This window comes from Octopus bimaculoides, chromosome 21, assembly GCF_046866305.1.
Source record: "Octopus bimaculoides isolate indiv1 chromosome 21, ASM4686630v1, whole genome shotgun sequence".
Taxonomy (NCBI): domain Eukaryota; kingdom Metazoa; phylum Mollusca; class Cephalopoda; order Octopoda; family Octopodidae; genus Octopus; species Octopus bimaculoides.
In genome coordinates, this window is record NC_142948.1 from 23,680,536 (window position 1) to 23,694,726 (window position 14,191).

Sequence of the window (14,191 nt, forward strand, 5' to 3'; positions counted from 1 at the left end):
AGGGGAGTAAAAGAGAGATGAGTTAATGAAAGATGTGAAGGAATTGGAAGAAATCAGTCAGTAAATCGCTCAAGAAAACCACAGGAAATAGTTTAAGATCTAACTAAAGAATTGGTACCTAAATGTCAAGTTGTTGAAGATAAATATGGCAAACTAGAATACAAAGCCAATGAAGTAAAATGATAGTTGTAGATAATAGTGGAATATACATTACAACCACAACAAAACAGAGATAGGTATTAGTAATGTGGCACAACAAACAAGATGCAGGGAATTACTATGTACAACAAGAGGTAGAAATTACTTCAAAAGATGTTAGATACGGAATTAGCAAACTAGAATGTAATAAATCACCTGGAACAGGTAATATAAATAGAGAACTGTTACAGCAAGTGTCTTCTACTATAGTCCCAAGCTAACCAACGCCAATGTCCTAATTAAATGAACAGGTGATACAGTTGGTTAAACACTTGAATCCTCATCAATGAAACTAATGAAGAGTCCTCCATACATTTGTGTTTATGTATTTTTTGCTTGTTTCAGTCATTAGACTGTGGCCATGCTGGGGCACTGCCTTTGAGAATTTTTTTTTTAATCAAATGAATTGACCCCAGTACTTATTTTTTAAGCCTGGCACTTATTCTATCAGACTCTTTTTTCCAAACCACTATGTTACAGGGATTTAAACACACCAGCACCAGTTGTCAAGCAATGGGAGTGGGGTGGGAGACAGACACAAAGATACACACACACACATATATACACATATGTATACGACAGTCTTCTTTCAGTTTCCATCTGCCAGATCCACTCAATGCTATAGTACACTTGCTCAAGGTACCATGCAGTGGGACTGAACCTGGAACCATGTGATTGGGAAGCAAGTTTCTTACCACACAGCCACACTAAATGGGAGTTTCTATATTTCATTCTACCGCAATCCACCCGCCCTCCTTCCCTCCCTCAACTGATGTAGGCAGTGTGTTCTATGTTTCATGCCCTACATTTATATAATATCCTGGCTTCTGCCTTTGTCAGGTTCTGCTTTTACTTCAACATGTTGTTACAAGATGTCATTTATGCATGAATGCTTGCTTTTCTGTTTACCTACTGGCCTCGTCTCCATTGTCTATCTTCTCTCTCTCTCTCCTTCGTCTTTCAATATATATGCATGTGTGATGATGATGATTTATATATATGTGTGTGTGTGTGTAAATGTACACACACTAACAACCCATCATAAGTGTATGTGCACAGGTGTTAGTATCTTCACACACTCACTCACAAACATACACCAGTGTTGTGTGTGTGTGTGTGTTTATGCATACATACACTAACAATCCATCACAAGTATGTGAATTTCTTTTCTGAAATGAGCACTACAATGCTTTCTTCAGTCTTGTAATGAAGAAAATAGCGCGCACTGTAAAGAATTCTTGAACCCCCAGAATTCAGGTGTTCATGTATGGAGATACCCTCAGATGACATAGATATCATGGAAGATTATCTACTTTCAGCTATTAATGGTTTACATTCAAACTCTGAACTAGAAAAACCAAAGGCTTTCCCAGCCATACTGTTTGAAATGCGCAAAAATAGCCCAACCATTCCATTTAAGATACTATTCCAAAGCTCTCTAGAGACAAGAATATATCCTGATCTACTGAAAGAATCAACAGTAACAGCCATCCTCAATGGAGATGGTATGGTTGAGGCTAAAAATGAGCTTCTCTCTTATCCCACACATGTATGATTGTTAAATGCTTGTTCCAAAATAGAATAATTGACTATCTAATCAGTGGTTCTTGGCTGGGGTCCTTATGGTTCACCAGGAGTCCATATAAGATTTTGTTAAAATTTATGTGCAATAAATTACATATACTTCTACAATACACAAAATATTTTGACAAGTCTTTTTATACAATTCCTTATAATATTTAAGTATAAAAATATAATAGGAATTTTTAGACATCAAATGGTTATGAGGGTCTCTCATAATTAGGATTTAAAGGGGTCCATAGGCAGAAAATGGTTGAGAGCCACTGATCTAGAGGAAAACAGGTCATGAAAGAAATGGATTTGAAAGAAACAAATGAAGACAAAAAGCAGGAGAAATGAAATCTAGATTGGTTGATAGGAAAGTAGGAATAAAGGTAAATTAGGGGAGTAAAAGAGAGATGGGTTGATGAAAGATGTAAAAGAATTGGAGAAATCAAAGAGTAAATTACTCAAGAAAAACATACCAAATAGTTTAAGTATGGTCTTTGCACAGGACAAATTTGCCTGATACAACGACTGTAACATCATAACACCATTCTTAACAATCTCTTAAGACATGTGGACACTATCTGTACATGCCTTGATTTTGTTAGAGTTTTTAATAAGATTCTTAAGAGAATCATCTGTTGTCCATCAAGCAACATTGGTATCAGTGGAAAAAAAAGTTGATGACTCTGACATTTTACAAAATAGAAATCAGTCTGTTGTTGCCAACAGACTTCTCTCTGCTGAGACCCTGTAATATGTGTACCACAAAGCACTGTTTTAGGACTGCTGTTGTTTATTGATACATTATCACATATAAGTTTATAGGTATTCTTAGCCGTGTATTGAATTATGCAAATGATATGAAAATATTGACAGTGGTCAAAACTGCAAATGATATTAGCACACTTTACAATGAGCTACACACTTCTTCAGCTGTTTCATTAAGGATTCTTGTAGTTTTGATGCCTAAGACAGAACAGCATACTTTAGGAGTCTCAGCAATCATTGGATACATTTATATGACAATTAATGCAGTGGAGATGAAGCACAAAAGACAAGATGATGATGTCTTAGGAACTGAGATGAAGAAAATACATGAACAGAAAAGAAATGTACAGCTAGGACTAGCACCCGAAATATAGGGCAACTTGCAATAACATTAAGTATATCTTTTATGATGAAAATAAAATATTAGTTAAGGTAAAAAAAAAAAATTTTAAAAATCAAATATATACAGCTTTAGATACACACACACACACACACACACACATGCACACATGTTTGTGCAAGTGTGCATATATATTTACATCATTCTTCATATTTCAAGTTAGAAATTCCTCCTGTCTTCTGCTCTGAATATCTTGCTAGAAGCAGTTAGTTCTTGTTTGAACAAGTTATTTCCAGCTACTGTACGTGCATGCATGCATGTGTGTGTATGCGTGTGTGTGTGTGTGCATGCATGTGTATGTGTGTGCATATATATATAGCTATATTTAGTACAAGTATGTATGATTATACTTGTATGCATATGTGTGTCTGTATACCTGTGATATATATATATATATATATATATATATATATATATATATATATATATATATGCATATACATATAGCTATATTTAGTACAAGTATGTATGATTATATTTGTACATGTATGCATGTGTGTGTGTGTACACCTGTAATATATATATATATATATACACACACACACACACACACATATACATACATTCATACATGCATACATACATACATACGTCTATATCTACAAACATATACATATGAATGTGTGTATAACCATTCAGTCACCATCCTCTCCCACACATCTAGGAAATAGTTTTAGAAAGAACTAACTAGTTGTAACAGCCAAACTACCTGCCTTTCTGCTTCTCTTTTACTCTTGATGTTGCTGTCTTTAAATACATCCACAGATGCTAAGTTCACTCCCCATCAACCCTAATTAGCTCTCCCCATCTCTTCCCTCTTTTCTTTCCCCTACCTCTCATTCACCTGATGACTCTGAGTAAAGCTTTGTCAATTATAACAAACTCGCTTGTCAAGCCATTTACAATCGAACAATATTGTTTTTGATTTTATATGTTAGCTTCCAAACAGACAGTCATGTTCTTTCTTACTAGCTCTCCCCTAATCCTATTTTATCATTTGCCCCTCCATCATTTTCCCCTCCCTCTGTGTGTTGTTTTCTTGAGCAAGACACTTTATTTCACATTTGCTTGTAGCAACTTGACGTTGGTTGGGGGAGGCATATTCCGTATTGTCATTGCCCTTAATGGGTTTGGCCTTTGTCCCCTTTTGTCAATTACTTGACCCAAATATTCAATTTTTTTCATCAAAAATTCACACTTTTCCTCTGTTAGTCAAAACCTGTATTCTCTTTACTCTTTTACTCTTTACTCTTTTACTTGTTTCAGTCATTTGACTGCGGCCATGCTGGAGCACCACCTTTAGTCGAGCAAATCGACCCCAGGACTTATTCTTTGGAAGCCTAGTACTTATTCTATCGGTCTCTTTTGCCGAACCGCTAAGTTACGGGGACGTAAACACACCAGCATCGGTTGTCAAGCGATGTTGGTGGGACAAACATAGACACACATACAGACATATATATATATATATATATACATATATATGACAGGCTTCTTTCAGTTTCCGTCTACCAAATCCACTCACAAGGCTTTGGTCGGCCCGAGGCTATAGTAGAAGACATTTACCCAAGGTGCCACGCAGTGGGAATGAACCCGTAACCATGTGGTTGATAAGCAAGCTACTTACCACACAGTCACTCCTGAATTTTTCTGAATACTTTTTTAATATGTTTGAAGTGTTGCTCCACTGACTCACTCTTTATCAAAATATCATTGAGATAGGCGATAGCGAAGTTGCAATTGTTTAACATTGCATCCATCACTTATTGGAATATGGCAGGTGCCACTTTTTAATCCAAAAAGAAGCTGCTTGAATTTATACAATCCATGGTGTGTGTGTTGGTTATTAAAAGCTGTGCACAATCTTCCTCTACCTGAGGTCTCACTTCAAGAAAATTTTTTCTCCATTTAGTTTTGAGAACACTTCTTCTGGGCTTGGTAATGGATAATTGTATTTGGCTAAACAGCCATTTAATCCAGTTGAAAAGTCCACACATACTCTTTGTTTAGTTTTTTTTTTTCCTTTACATAAACCGTCAGAGCTGCCCAGTCTGAATGGTCGACTTTTCCAACTATAGCAAGACTTTGTAGTCTTTCCATCTCTGTATTGACATGGTCTAATGTCATGAATGACACATTCCATTTGGGTCTAAAAATGGGTATTGCCCTTTCTTTTACCATGATCCTCGCTTTTGTTTTAGTACAACAGCCTAATCCTTCCAAAAAACATTTGGAAACAAGTTTTTAATTTTTTGTCTCAGTTGTTTGACTTCCTTTGAACATTAAACTGTGTGGACTACATTTTCATAGAGAAAACAAGTGGGTGTATTCCACATTTTAAATTACTCCATGCATTCTGTGCCAAATAAGTTTTGTGGTTTTTTTCAACACATAAATGATTGTCTTTTTCGTTTCACCTTGAAAAGTTACATTGCAAATACATTCGCCAATGAAATATAATTTCTTTCCCATAACATCATATGCTACTTTATTTGATTTAAATGATCTCAGATTACTGATTTGTCACCATGTTTCTTCATTTATGATGGTGATGTCACTACCCGTGTCTAATTGCACTTTGACACTAGTGGTTTTGATTCTCACCTGTTCGTTGTACAAGCTTTTTTCTCTGATGACAAACTATTTATTTTTTCTTGTTTGGTCCAATTTTTCATCATCTTAGTTCTGCAGTGTGATGCAGTGTTCCCACAATGAAAACACTTTGCTTTTTTGAAAGGATACTCTTTTCTCAGGTGCCTACCATTGCATGCTATACATGGGTTTATCTCCTGTTGTGTATCGTACTTTTTGTGAAACACTTTATCTCTCTTCCGACACTTCAGCACTGGTTTTATCTGTAAACAATCTCTGCATTGGATTTCTTCTGTGTCTTGCCTTACTTTTAATATCATATCCTACTCTTCTGACAATTTCCACAGATTTATATTCTGGTTCATTTCCAGCTTTGAGAGAATTTTCATTCTGACTTCTGCATCCATTTTAGCAGCAAGTTCCTGAGCAAAAATCAGGCACTTGAACGAGTCTGGAGTTATTTTATCCAGTTTAAATCTCTCACACTCTCTGTTCACTCTACCTGCATATGTGGTAAAGTTTTCATCATCACTTTTCTTAGTTTAAATACTTCCAACGTGTGTTGAACAACAATGTTTTTTCACTAAACATCCTACATAAAATGTCAATTGTGCCTGTGAAATTTATGTCAGAAACTTTTTTAGGTAATATAAAGTTACAGTATTTTTCATGCTCTATCATTGCCAGTTTCCTCAGAATTTGGCATGTTTTCATTTCGTCCATCCAGTCTTGGCATTCTTTTCTGAAAATTTGTTCAAATCTTCAGTAATATGCCTTGAAGGTGACTCCTTCTTCTGGGTCATATTTAAATTCATTTATTGAATTTGTTACATCGTCTTGGCTTTTGTTACCGACTTCATTAGTTGTAGCATTTGTTGCTGTAACATTTGGTGTTGCTGTTTTTGCAACTCAACTAGTTTTCCATAATTTTACAGATTTTTCGTAAAATATGTACAACAAAAATTCTTGTTATTCCTGTGTTGAGTTTTTAATTTCCCCATGTGAAAAATTTTTCAGCATTGACCACATGAGTTGTTTATTTATATCCTTGTGAAAAACAAATTTTATGTTTTCAACACTGTCTGCATGAATTGTTTATAACCTCTTTGCCGCTGTTATCATGTGGATCCTTGTCCACTTGTATGGTATTGTCGGCACTGTAATATTCTTGTCACCACTATTATGTTGTGGTAGTATACTGCGTCTTATTATCTTTGACTCATCTATCGTGTCATTGCTGACAGTGCCACAAGACAATGACTTTAAAATGTCTACCTTACAGTAACTCAAACACGGAACTGACACTGACTCCAACTGAGAACAACTCGCAACAACTTTGTCATGTGGGAAGAAGTGTAGCATTTTCACTACAACACACACACACACACACACACACAACTTCCACCACATTCCAAGGAGAAAACCTTGAAGTGGTTGACAGCTTCCATTACCTAGGTGACCAAGTTAGTAGCGGAGGTGGGTGCTCTGAAAGTGTAGCTGCTAGAATAAGAATAGCCTGGGCAAAGTTCAGAGAGCTCTTACCTTTGCTGGTGACAAAGGGCCTCTCACTCAGAGTAAAGGGCAGACTGTATGACGCATGTGTACGAACAGCCATGCTACATGGCAGTGAAACATGGGCTGTGACTGCTGAGGACATGCATAAGCTTGCAAGGAATGAAGCCTGTATGCTCTGCTGGATGTGTAATGTCAGTGTGCATACTCGACAGAGTATAAGTGCCTTGAGAGAAAAGTTGGACCTAAGAAGCATCAGATGTGGTGTGCAAGAGAGACGACTGCGCTGGTATGGTCATGTGGTATGAATGGATGAGGATAGCTGTGTGAAAAAGTGTTCACACCCTAGCAGTTGAAACTGTGGAAGAGTTAGACCCCTCACCATTGCTTGACAACCGATGCCGGTGTGTTTATGTGTTTATGTTGTAGCTCTGCAATTTGGCAAAAGAGACCAATTGAATAACCACTAGGCTTACAAAAAATAGGAGTATTCCGGAAAGACATGTATCCTTAATGTAATCTTCAGGATGAATCAGAGTGATATGATGTGTGACACAAGACTGGATCTTTTGAATTACAGGTACAATCCATCTGCACAGTTTTCATATTTCTAATTTTTTTTGACAAGACTTGACCCAAAGCAATGACAGAAGACATTTGGCTGAGCTGATATGTATTGGGACTGAACCTGGGACCTTGTGATTGCAAGGATAACTTCTTAACCATTTGGCCATATTGTATATGTATGTGTACATACATGCATGTTTAGTGATTGTATACATATGTATGTTTGTGATTGTATACATATGTATGTTTGTGATTGTATACGTATGTATGTATGTGTGAGTGTATGTATGTATGTATGTGTGAGTGTACATCTCGTGATCATGTAACTACCAGACTATCATATGTTGTTACACACCGCTGGTCACATTGCACTTTGCATTGTTTTAAACTTTGAATGATGCCACCCTGCAGGCTAGGTGTGCAGGTCAACATTCGCCCTGATCAAAAGGAGAACTGGAGCAATGTGGAATGAAGTGTTTTGCTCAAGAACAGAGCACACTGCCTGGCATGGGAGTCAAGCCCACAATCTAGCGAACATGAGTGCAACAGCCTAACCATGTCCCTTCACCTTTATATCTATCTATCTATCTTTCTATCTATCTATCTATCTATCTATCTATCTATCTATCTATCTATCTGTCTGTCTATCCATGTGTGTGTGTGTGTAAAATATATTGAAATATATAAATAGATAGGTATAGGTATATATATGTAGATATAATTATTTAAACAGAGATAAAAATAACTTTATGAAATTCTGCTACGTCAATAGTTTCCTCTTTGCAATCCTGTCATGTAAAGGATTCTCTAAAGGATAGGTGCTTCCTTTGTGTTATACCAGTGCATGTATGTATGTATGTATGTATGTATGTATGTATGAATCAATCAAAATATATATATATGTATTTATATAATTATGTGTGTGTGTGTGTCTCTCTCTATATATATATATAACTATCTTAGAACATATTTGCATACTTTTAGACTCTTCACTTACTCCTTAATGGAATTTTTATCAAGGAAATTTGGGTGTTTTCAGACAAACCTCTTGTAATGACATCAACAAAACACTTCCTCTAAACACATTCCTAAATATTTCTTGAAACTTTTGGAAGTTTCAGACTTATAGGCGCAAGCATGGCTGTGTGGTAAGAAGCTTGCTTTCCAACCAGGTGGTTCTGGGTTCTCTACCACTGCATGACACCTAGGGCAAGTGTCTTCTACTATATAGTCTCAAGTTGTGTGTGTGTCTGTGTTTGTTTGTCTCCAACCTCTGCTTGACAGCTGGTGTTGTTGTTTTTATGTCCCCATAACATAGCAGTTTGGCAAAAGAGACTTATAGAGGAGGTACCAAGCTTAAAAAAATGAGTCCTAGGATAAATTTGTTCATCAATTTGTGCCACAGTCTAATGACAAACAGGTAAAACATAAAGGATATATTTTTATTTCCCTAATGGTGAATCCGCAAAGTGATTGCTCAATATGCTAGAAGTAGCAGCCAAATCCCAAATGAAATCACACTGTACCCTCTTTAAAAAGAGCAGTGATAGGTCAAATAATGTGGTCTTAAGGCTAAATTCAAACAATTCCTATTTATTTAAAAAAAAAACTTAAGTCCATGTCAATAAAGGTGGTGCTCCAGCATGGCTTTAACTATGAGGGATTAACCAATTTAAAGAACTAAAAATAAAACAATATTATTTTGTATTTTTTTTTACTTGTTTTAGTCCTAGGAGTGTGGCCATGATGGGGCACCACCTTGAAGGATTTAGTCAAGCAAAATACTTATTTTTAAGTTTGGGGCTGATTTGGTGAACCTCTAAGTTACAGAAGCATGAACAAACCAACACAGTTGTCAGACAGGGAGAGAAAAGTACACACACACACACACACACACACACACACACACACAGACACACACCATACACATGATGGGCTTTGCATAGTTTCCATCTACCAAATTCATTCAAAATACATTGGTTGGCCCAGGTCTGTATGAATAAGACAACCAAGGTGTCTTCATATAGCCCCAGGGTTGATTGAGGCCTTGTGATTGCTGATAAAAGAACACACATAGAAAAAACTCTAATGTGCTGCTATTTCTAACACTTCAAACAACCATAGACAGGAGCCTCTCTGTGATTGGTTGGATTGTTAGAAATAGCAGCCCTTAGACATTAACGTCATCAAAAACATATTCAAAGGAAACATTGAATGATGTAACCTTAGATGTCCTACGTCTTTACAATTAAAAAAAAAGTGGTATGTTTACAACTGGAATAGCTTCAATCATAATTCACAGGATTGGCTGTGACCTGGGACTAAATAACAACTGCTGACAAGACAATGACAGAGTCCCTATATCAACAGTTTTTAACCTGCTAGAAATAGCAGGTAAAGCCTTCGATAATCACCTACTGTCTTTAAAAGTTAAGAATCAACAACACTATCATCATTATCATTTACATCAGTGATTTTCAACCAGGGTCCATTGGGAATCCATATAAGGTTTTTTTGTAAAACTTTATCTGCAATAAATTGGTTATACTCCTAAGATATACAAAATACTTCAAAAATTTTTTTGTACAATACCTCATTATATATAATTATAAAAATATAATTTTTTTAAACATTGTGTCTATCTGATTCAAATAGGAATTAAAGGGGTCTACAAGTAAAAAGTGGTTTACATCCATCTTCCATGCATGTATGGATTAGATGGTCCAACAGGATCCAAGGACCTAAAGGTTCACATCCAGCTCCAGTACCTGCTTTGCATGGTTTCTATAGCTGGATGCCCAATCTTAGATATTATAGTATGTCTGGCAAAAAGGAGAAATGGAAGAAAAGAGAGAAAGAAAAAAAGACAGGATGGTCATGGTTAGAACATCTTTGGTCATATGTCTGCTGGATAAGGGCTAACCTGTGGTTAAATAACAACAACAACAGATAGTAGGCTAATATTTTACTCAAGTGTTTTCAAGAGTGTCAAGTACCACTTAGACGACAGATCTAATGTCTTCTTTACCATTTTGTGTTCTTTGATGTGCAATATTATACCACAATCTTATATCATGACACTGCAGATATGTATAACTTGCATCTCTCTTACTCACACACCCATACATATATACATATGTGTGTGTGTATAATATATATGTGTATATGTATATATATATGTGCGTGTATATATATATATATATGTGTGTGTGTGTGTGTGTGTGTGTGTATATATATATATATATATATATATATATATACATATACACACACACACACACATGCCTAACACACTGCACAAATGATAAACACTCTGTATTTTTGCAGTGAAGCACAGTTACTCTGTGTGCATGCCACCAGTCTGGCATTCTGAGACTTCAACAATCTCGTTTTCAAAATAAACTGTTGGAATTTCTTGTTGATCCATGCCTTCTGTGTAACTACAGAAGTTTTAATAATAACAAAATGCAAACCTAAAGTAAATGCACAGATGCTTCATGCATCAAAACTACCATATTTACTTGTGAATAGGTTGAACCACGATTTTTATTCTTGATTTTAATTAAAAAATTTGGGGCATGACTTATACATGGGGTGAAGCTAAAACTATGAAGAGGGAAAAAAATTATTTCAAAATTTAACACAAAACTAGGGGTGCAAATTATACATGAGTAAATGCAATACACACACACACACATACACATACATATACACACACACACACTTGTGTATAAGTCACACTATTTCAAACTTGATTTTAAATGGGAAAACTGGGGTATGACTAAATTAGGGGTGTGACTCCTACACAAGTACTGCTTCATCATTATCATTGTCATTTAACATCTGATTTCCATGCTGGTATGGGTTGGATGGTTTGACAGGAACTGGCATGTGAGAGGACTGTGCCAATCTCCACTGTTTGCTTTGGCATAATTTCTATAGCTGGATGCCTTTCCTAATGCCAACCACTTTACAGAGTGGACTGTATGCTTTTTACATGGCTCCAGCACTGGCAAGATCTATGTTACTATGATTTCCACAGCTGGATGCACTTCCTAATGCCAACCGCTTTACAAAGTGTACCAGGTACTTTTGACATGGCTTCAGCACCAACAATGTTTGTTTTGGTATGATTTTTATGGCTGAATACCCTTCCTAATGCCAACCGCTTTACAGCGTTGACTGTATGCCTTTTACATGGTACCATCACCAGTGTGGTCACCAAGTGACTTGCAAGACAAAGATCCTTTGAGAGGTGGGTATTGAAGGGGGTGGCCTTGTGCCAGGTGATGAGAGATTAGAGTGTACAGAAGGAGAAACGCAAATTGTGTAAACCTAAAAAGAGGTTTAAGGATGGCATAAGGACTACCATGAAGTCACTTGGAAAGGATCAAAAGGCTATAGAAACCCTTGCTTTAGATCAAAGTGGAGTGAAAGCTTTTGAGGAGGCCAGGATGACACATGCAAGACTCAAGAGAGATTTAAAGAAGAATGTTGCAATTGAGAAGATGAATCTCAGTAACCTTTTTACGTCCCCGCTAAGTTATGGGGATGTAAACACACTAGCATCAGTTCTCAAGCAATGGTGGGAGGGGGGACAAACAAACATACAAAAACACACACACACACACACACACACACACAATGAGATTCTTTCAGTTTCCATCTACCAAATCCACTCACAAGGCTTTGGTCGGCTTGAGGCTCTAGCAGAAGACACTTGCCCAAGGCGCCATGCAGTGGGACTGAACCCAGAACCATGTGGTTGAGAAGCAAGCTTCTTACCACACACCCAGTCCTGAGCCTATAGGTTAAGTCATAAAATAAAAGTAAGAAGTAAGAAACATCATTGAAAATATTATTTATAGGACTAAATAATATAGTATCCTCTTACTGTCCAGACCATTCCAACTTCTGATCTGGGGTTGTTTCAGGTATGCAGCATGCATATAATAAGTAAAATACATAGGAAATCAATAAATAATGAATTATAGTCAACTGGTATTGTTTAGTCCTATAACTACTGGTATGTTTCAATTATATTTCTTACTTTTTATTTTTATTGTATGACCTAACCAAATTGCTCATATAGTTATCATAAGCGAAACCATCAATGGCACCTGTGCTCAGCATTGCCTTCCTGGCATTTGTGCCGGATGGCACGTGTAAAGACATTCGAGCGAGATTATTACCAGTGCCGCCGAACTGGCTCCTGTGCAGGTGGCACATAAAATACACCATTTTGAGCGTGGCCATTGCCAGTACCTCCTGACTGGCTTTCGTGCCGGTGGCACGTAAAAGCACCTACTACACTCTTGGAGTGGTTGGCATTAGGAAGGGCATCCAGCTGTAGAAACTCTGCCAAATCAGATTGGAGCCTGTGTAGCCATCTGGTTTCACCAGTCCTCAGTCAAATCGTCCAACCCATGCTAGCATGGAAAGCAGACGTTAAACGACGATGACGACGATGATGATTTAACCCATGCCGGCAGTAGCCTTCCCCCCATATATAGGAATGTCCCATTAAATATTATAACTATCCCAATTCTGTTTCTAAATTCTTGTCGGTTGAAAGTCTCTCAGAGGGACAGCATGTAACATGAATAGATATATCATCGTTTTCTTGCTTTCTCCTTTTTCTTTTTACTTTTTATATTTTTCTTTACTCTACCCCTGTGACAAAGTTCCACTGTTCAAATTGGTATAATTAATTACTTACAATGATAACTATTATCATTATTGTGGTGGTTAAGCTTGGGAGTTGCACTAATGGAAACAGCTGTAAGATGAGATTCTGTGTTTTTGTAATTAATTAATAAATGATAATTGGTGTAAATCAATTGTTATTCATCAATTTTATCTGCATTTTCTGTTTTTCTTATATATATATATATATATATATATATATATATATATATATATATATATATATATATATATAATTCCATGCCGTCATGGAATGTTGATGTTAAATGACGTTACTATTATATATAGTAACATCATTATTATTATTATATATATATATATATATATATATAGATAGATAGATAATTGTATTTATCATTTTATTTTTTAAAAATATTTTCATCTCTTTCTTTCAGGTTTGTCATAATTGCAAAGGTGAAATAGACTCGAAGGAGTTGATAATTGTTGCTAGCAAAATAACTGATTCTCTTTGCTGGCACCCTGCCTGTTTCATCTGCAGCGTCTGCGAAGAACTCCTTGTTGACTTGACCTATTGCCATTTTCAACAGAAGCTGTTTTGTGAACGCCACTTTGCTGAACTAGTTAGGCCGCGTTGTTTTGCTTGCGATGAGGTAAGTGTCTGGCTAATTTTATTCGCAAAGAAAAAATTGTCTTTACAAAATGTATTCTCTTTTACTGGTTTTTGTCAATGGACCCCAATCATACTAGGTCACCTTGCTCAATGTTTTTTGTCAATTACAGCAGCACCACCAGTATTTCGTCTGATAATTATTATATCAATCTCTATTTATTACTGTTCTAAGTTGGTCCACGTTAGGTTTTTTAGAGAATTGCTTCACTTTTATGGATTTAAATAGTGCAAAGTATTTACACCAGTAT

General features: G+C 36.3%; 1 protein-coding gene across 3 annotated transcripts in view; it reads left to right on the top strand.

The window, feature by feature from the left end:
* The window catches only part of LOC106875883 (four and a half LIM domains protein 2), a 231,251-nt gene that overhangs the window by 145,785 nt on the left and 71,275 nt on the right, over window positions 1–14,191 (top strand). For all 3 annotated transcript variants that reach the window (XM_089338925.1, XM_089338924.1, XM_089338926.1), the window contains one exon: window positions 13,708–13,923. In XM_089338925.1, coding sequence (XP_089195051.1) covers window positions 13,708–13,923 — 216 coding nt within the window. The remainder of the gene's footprint in view (window positions 1–13,707; window positions 13,924–14,191) is intronic.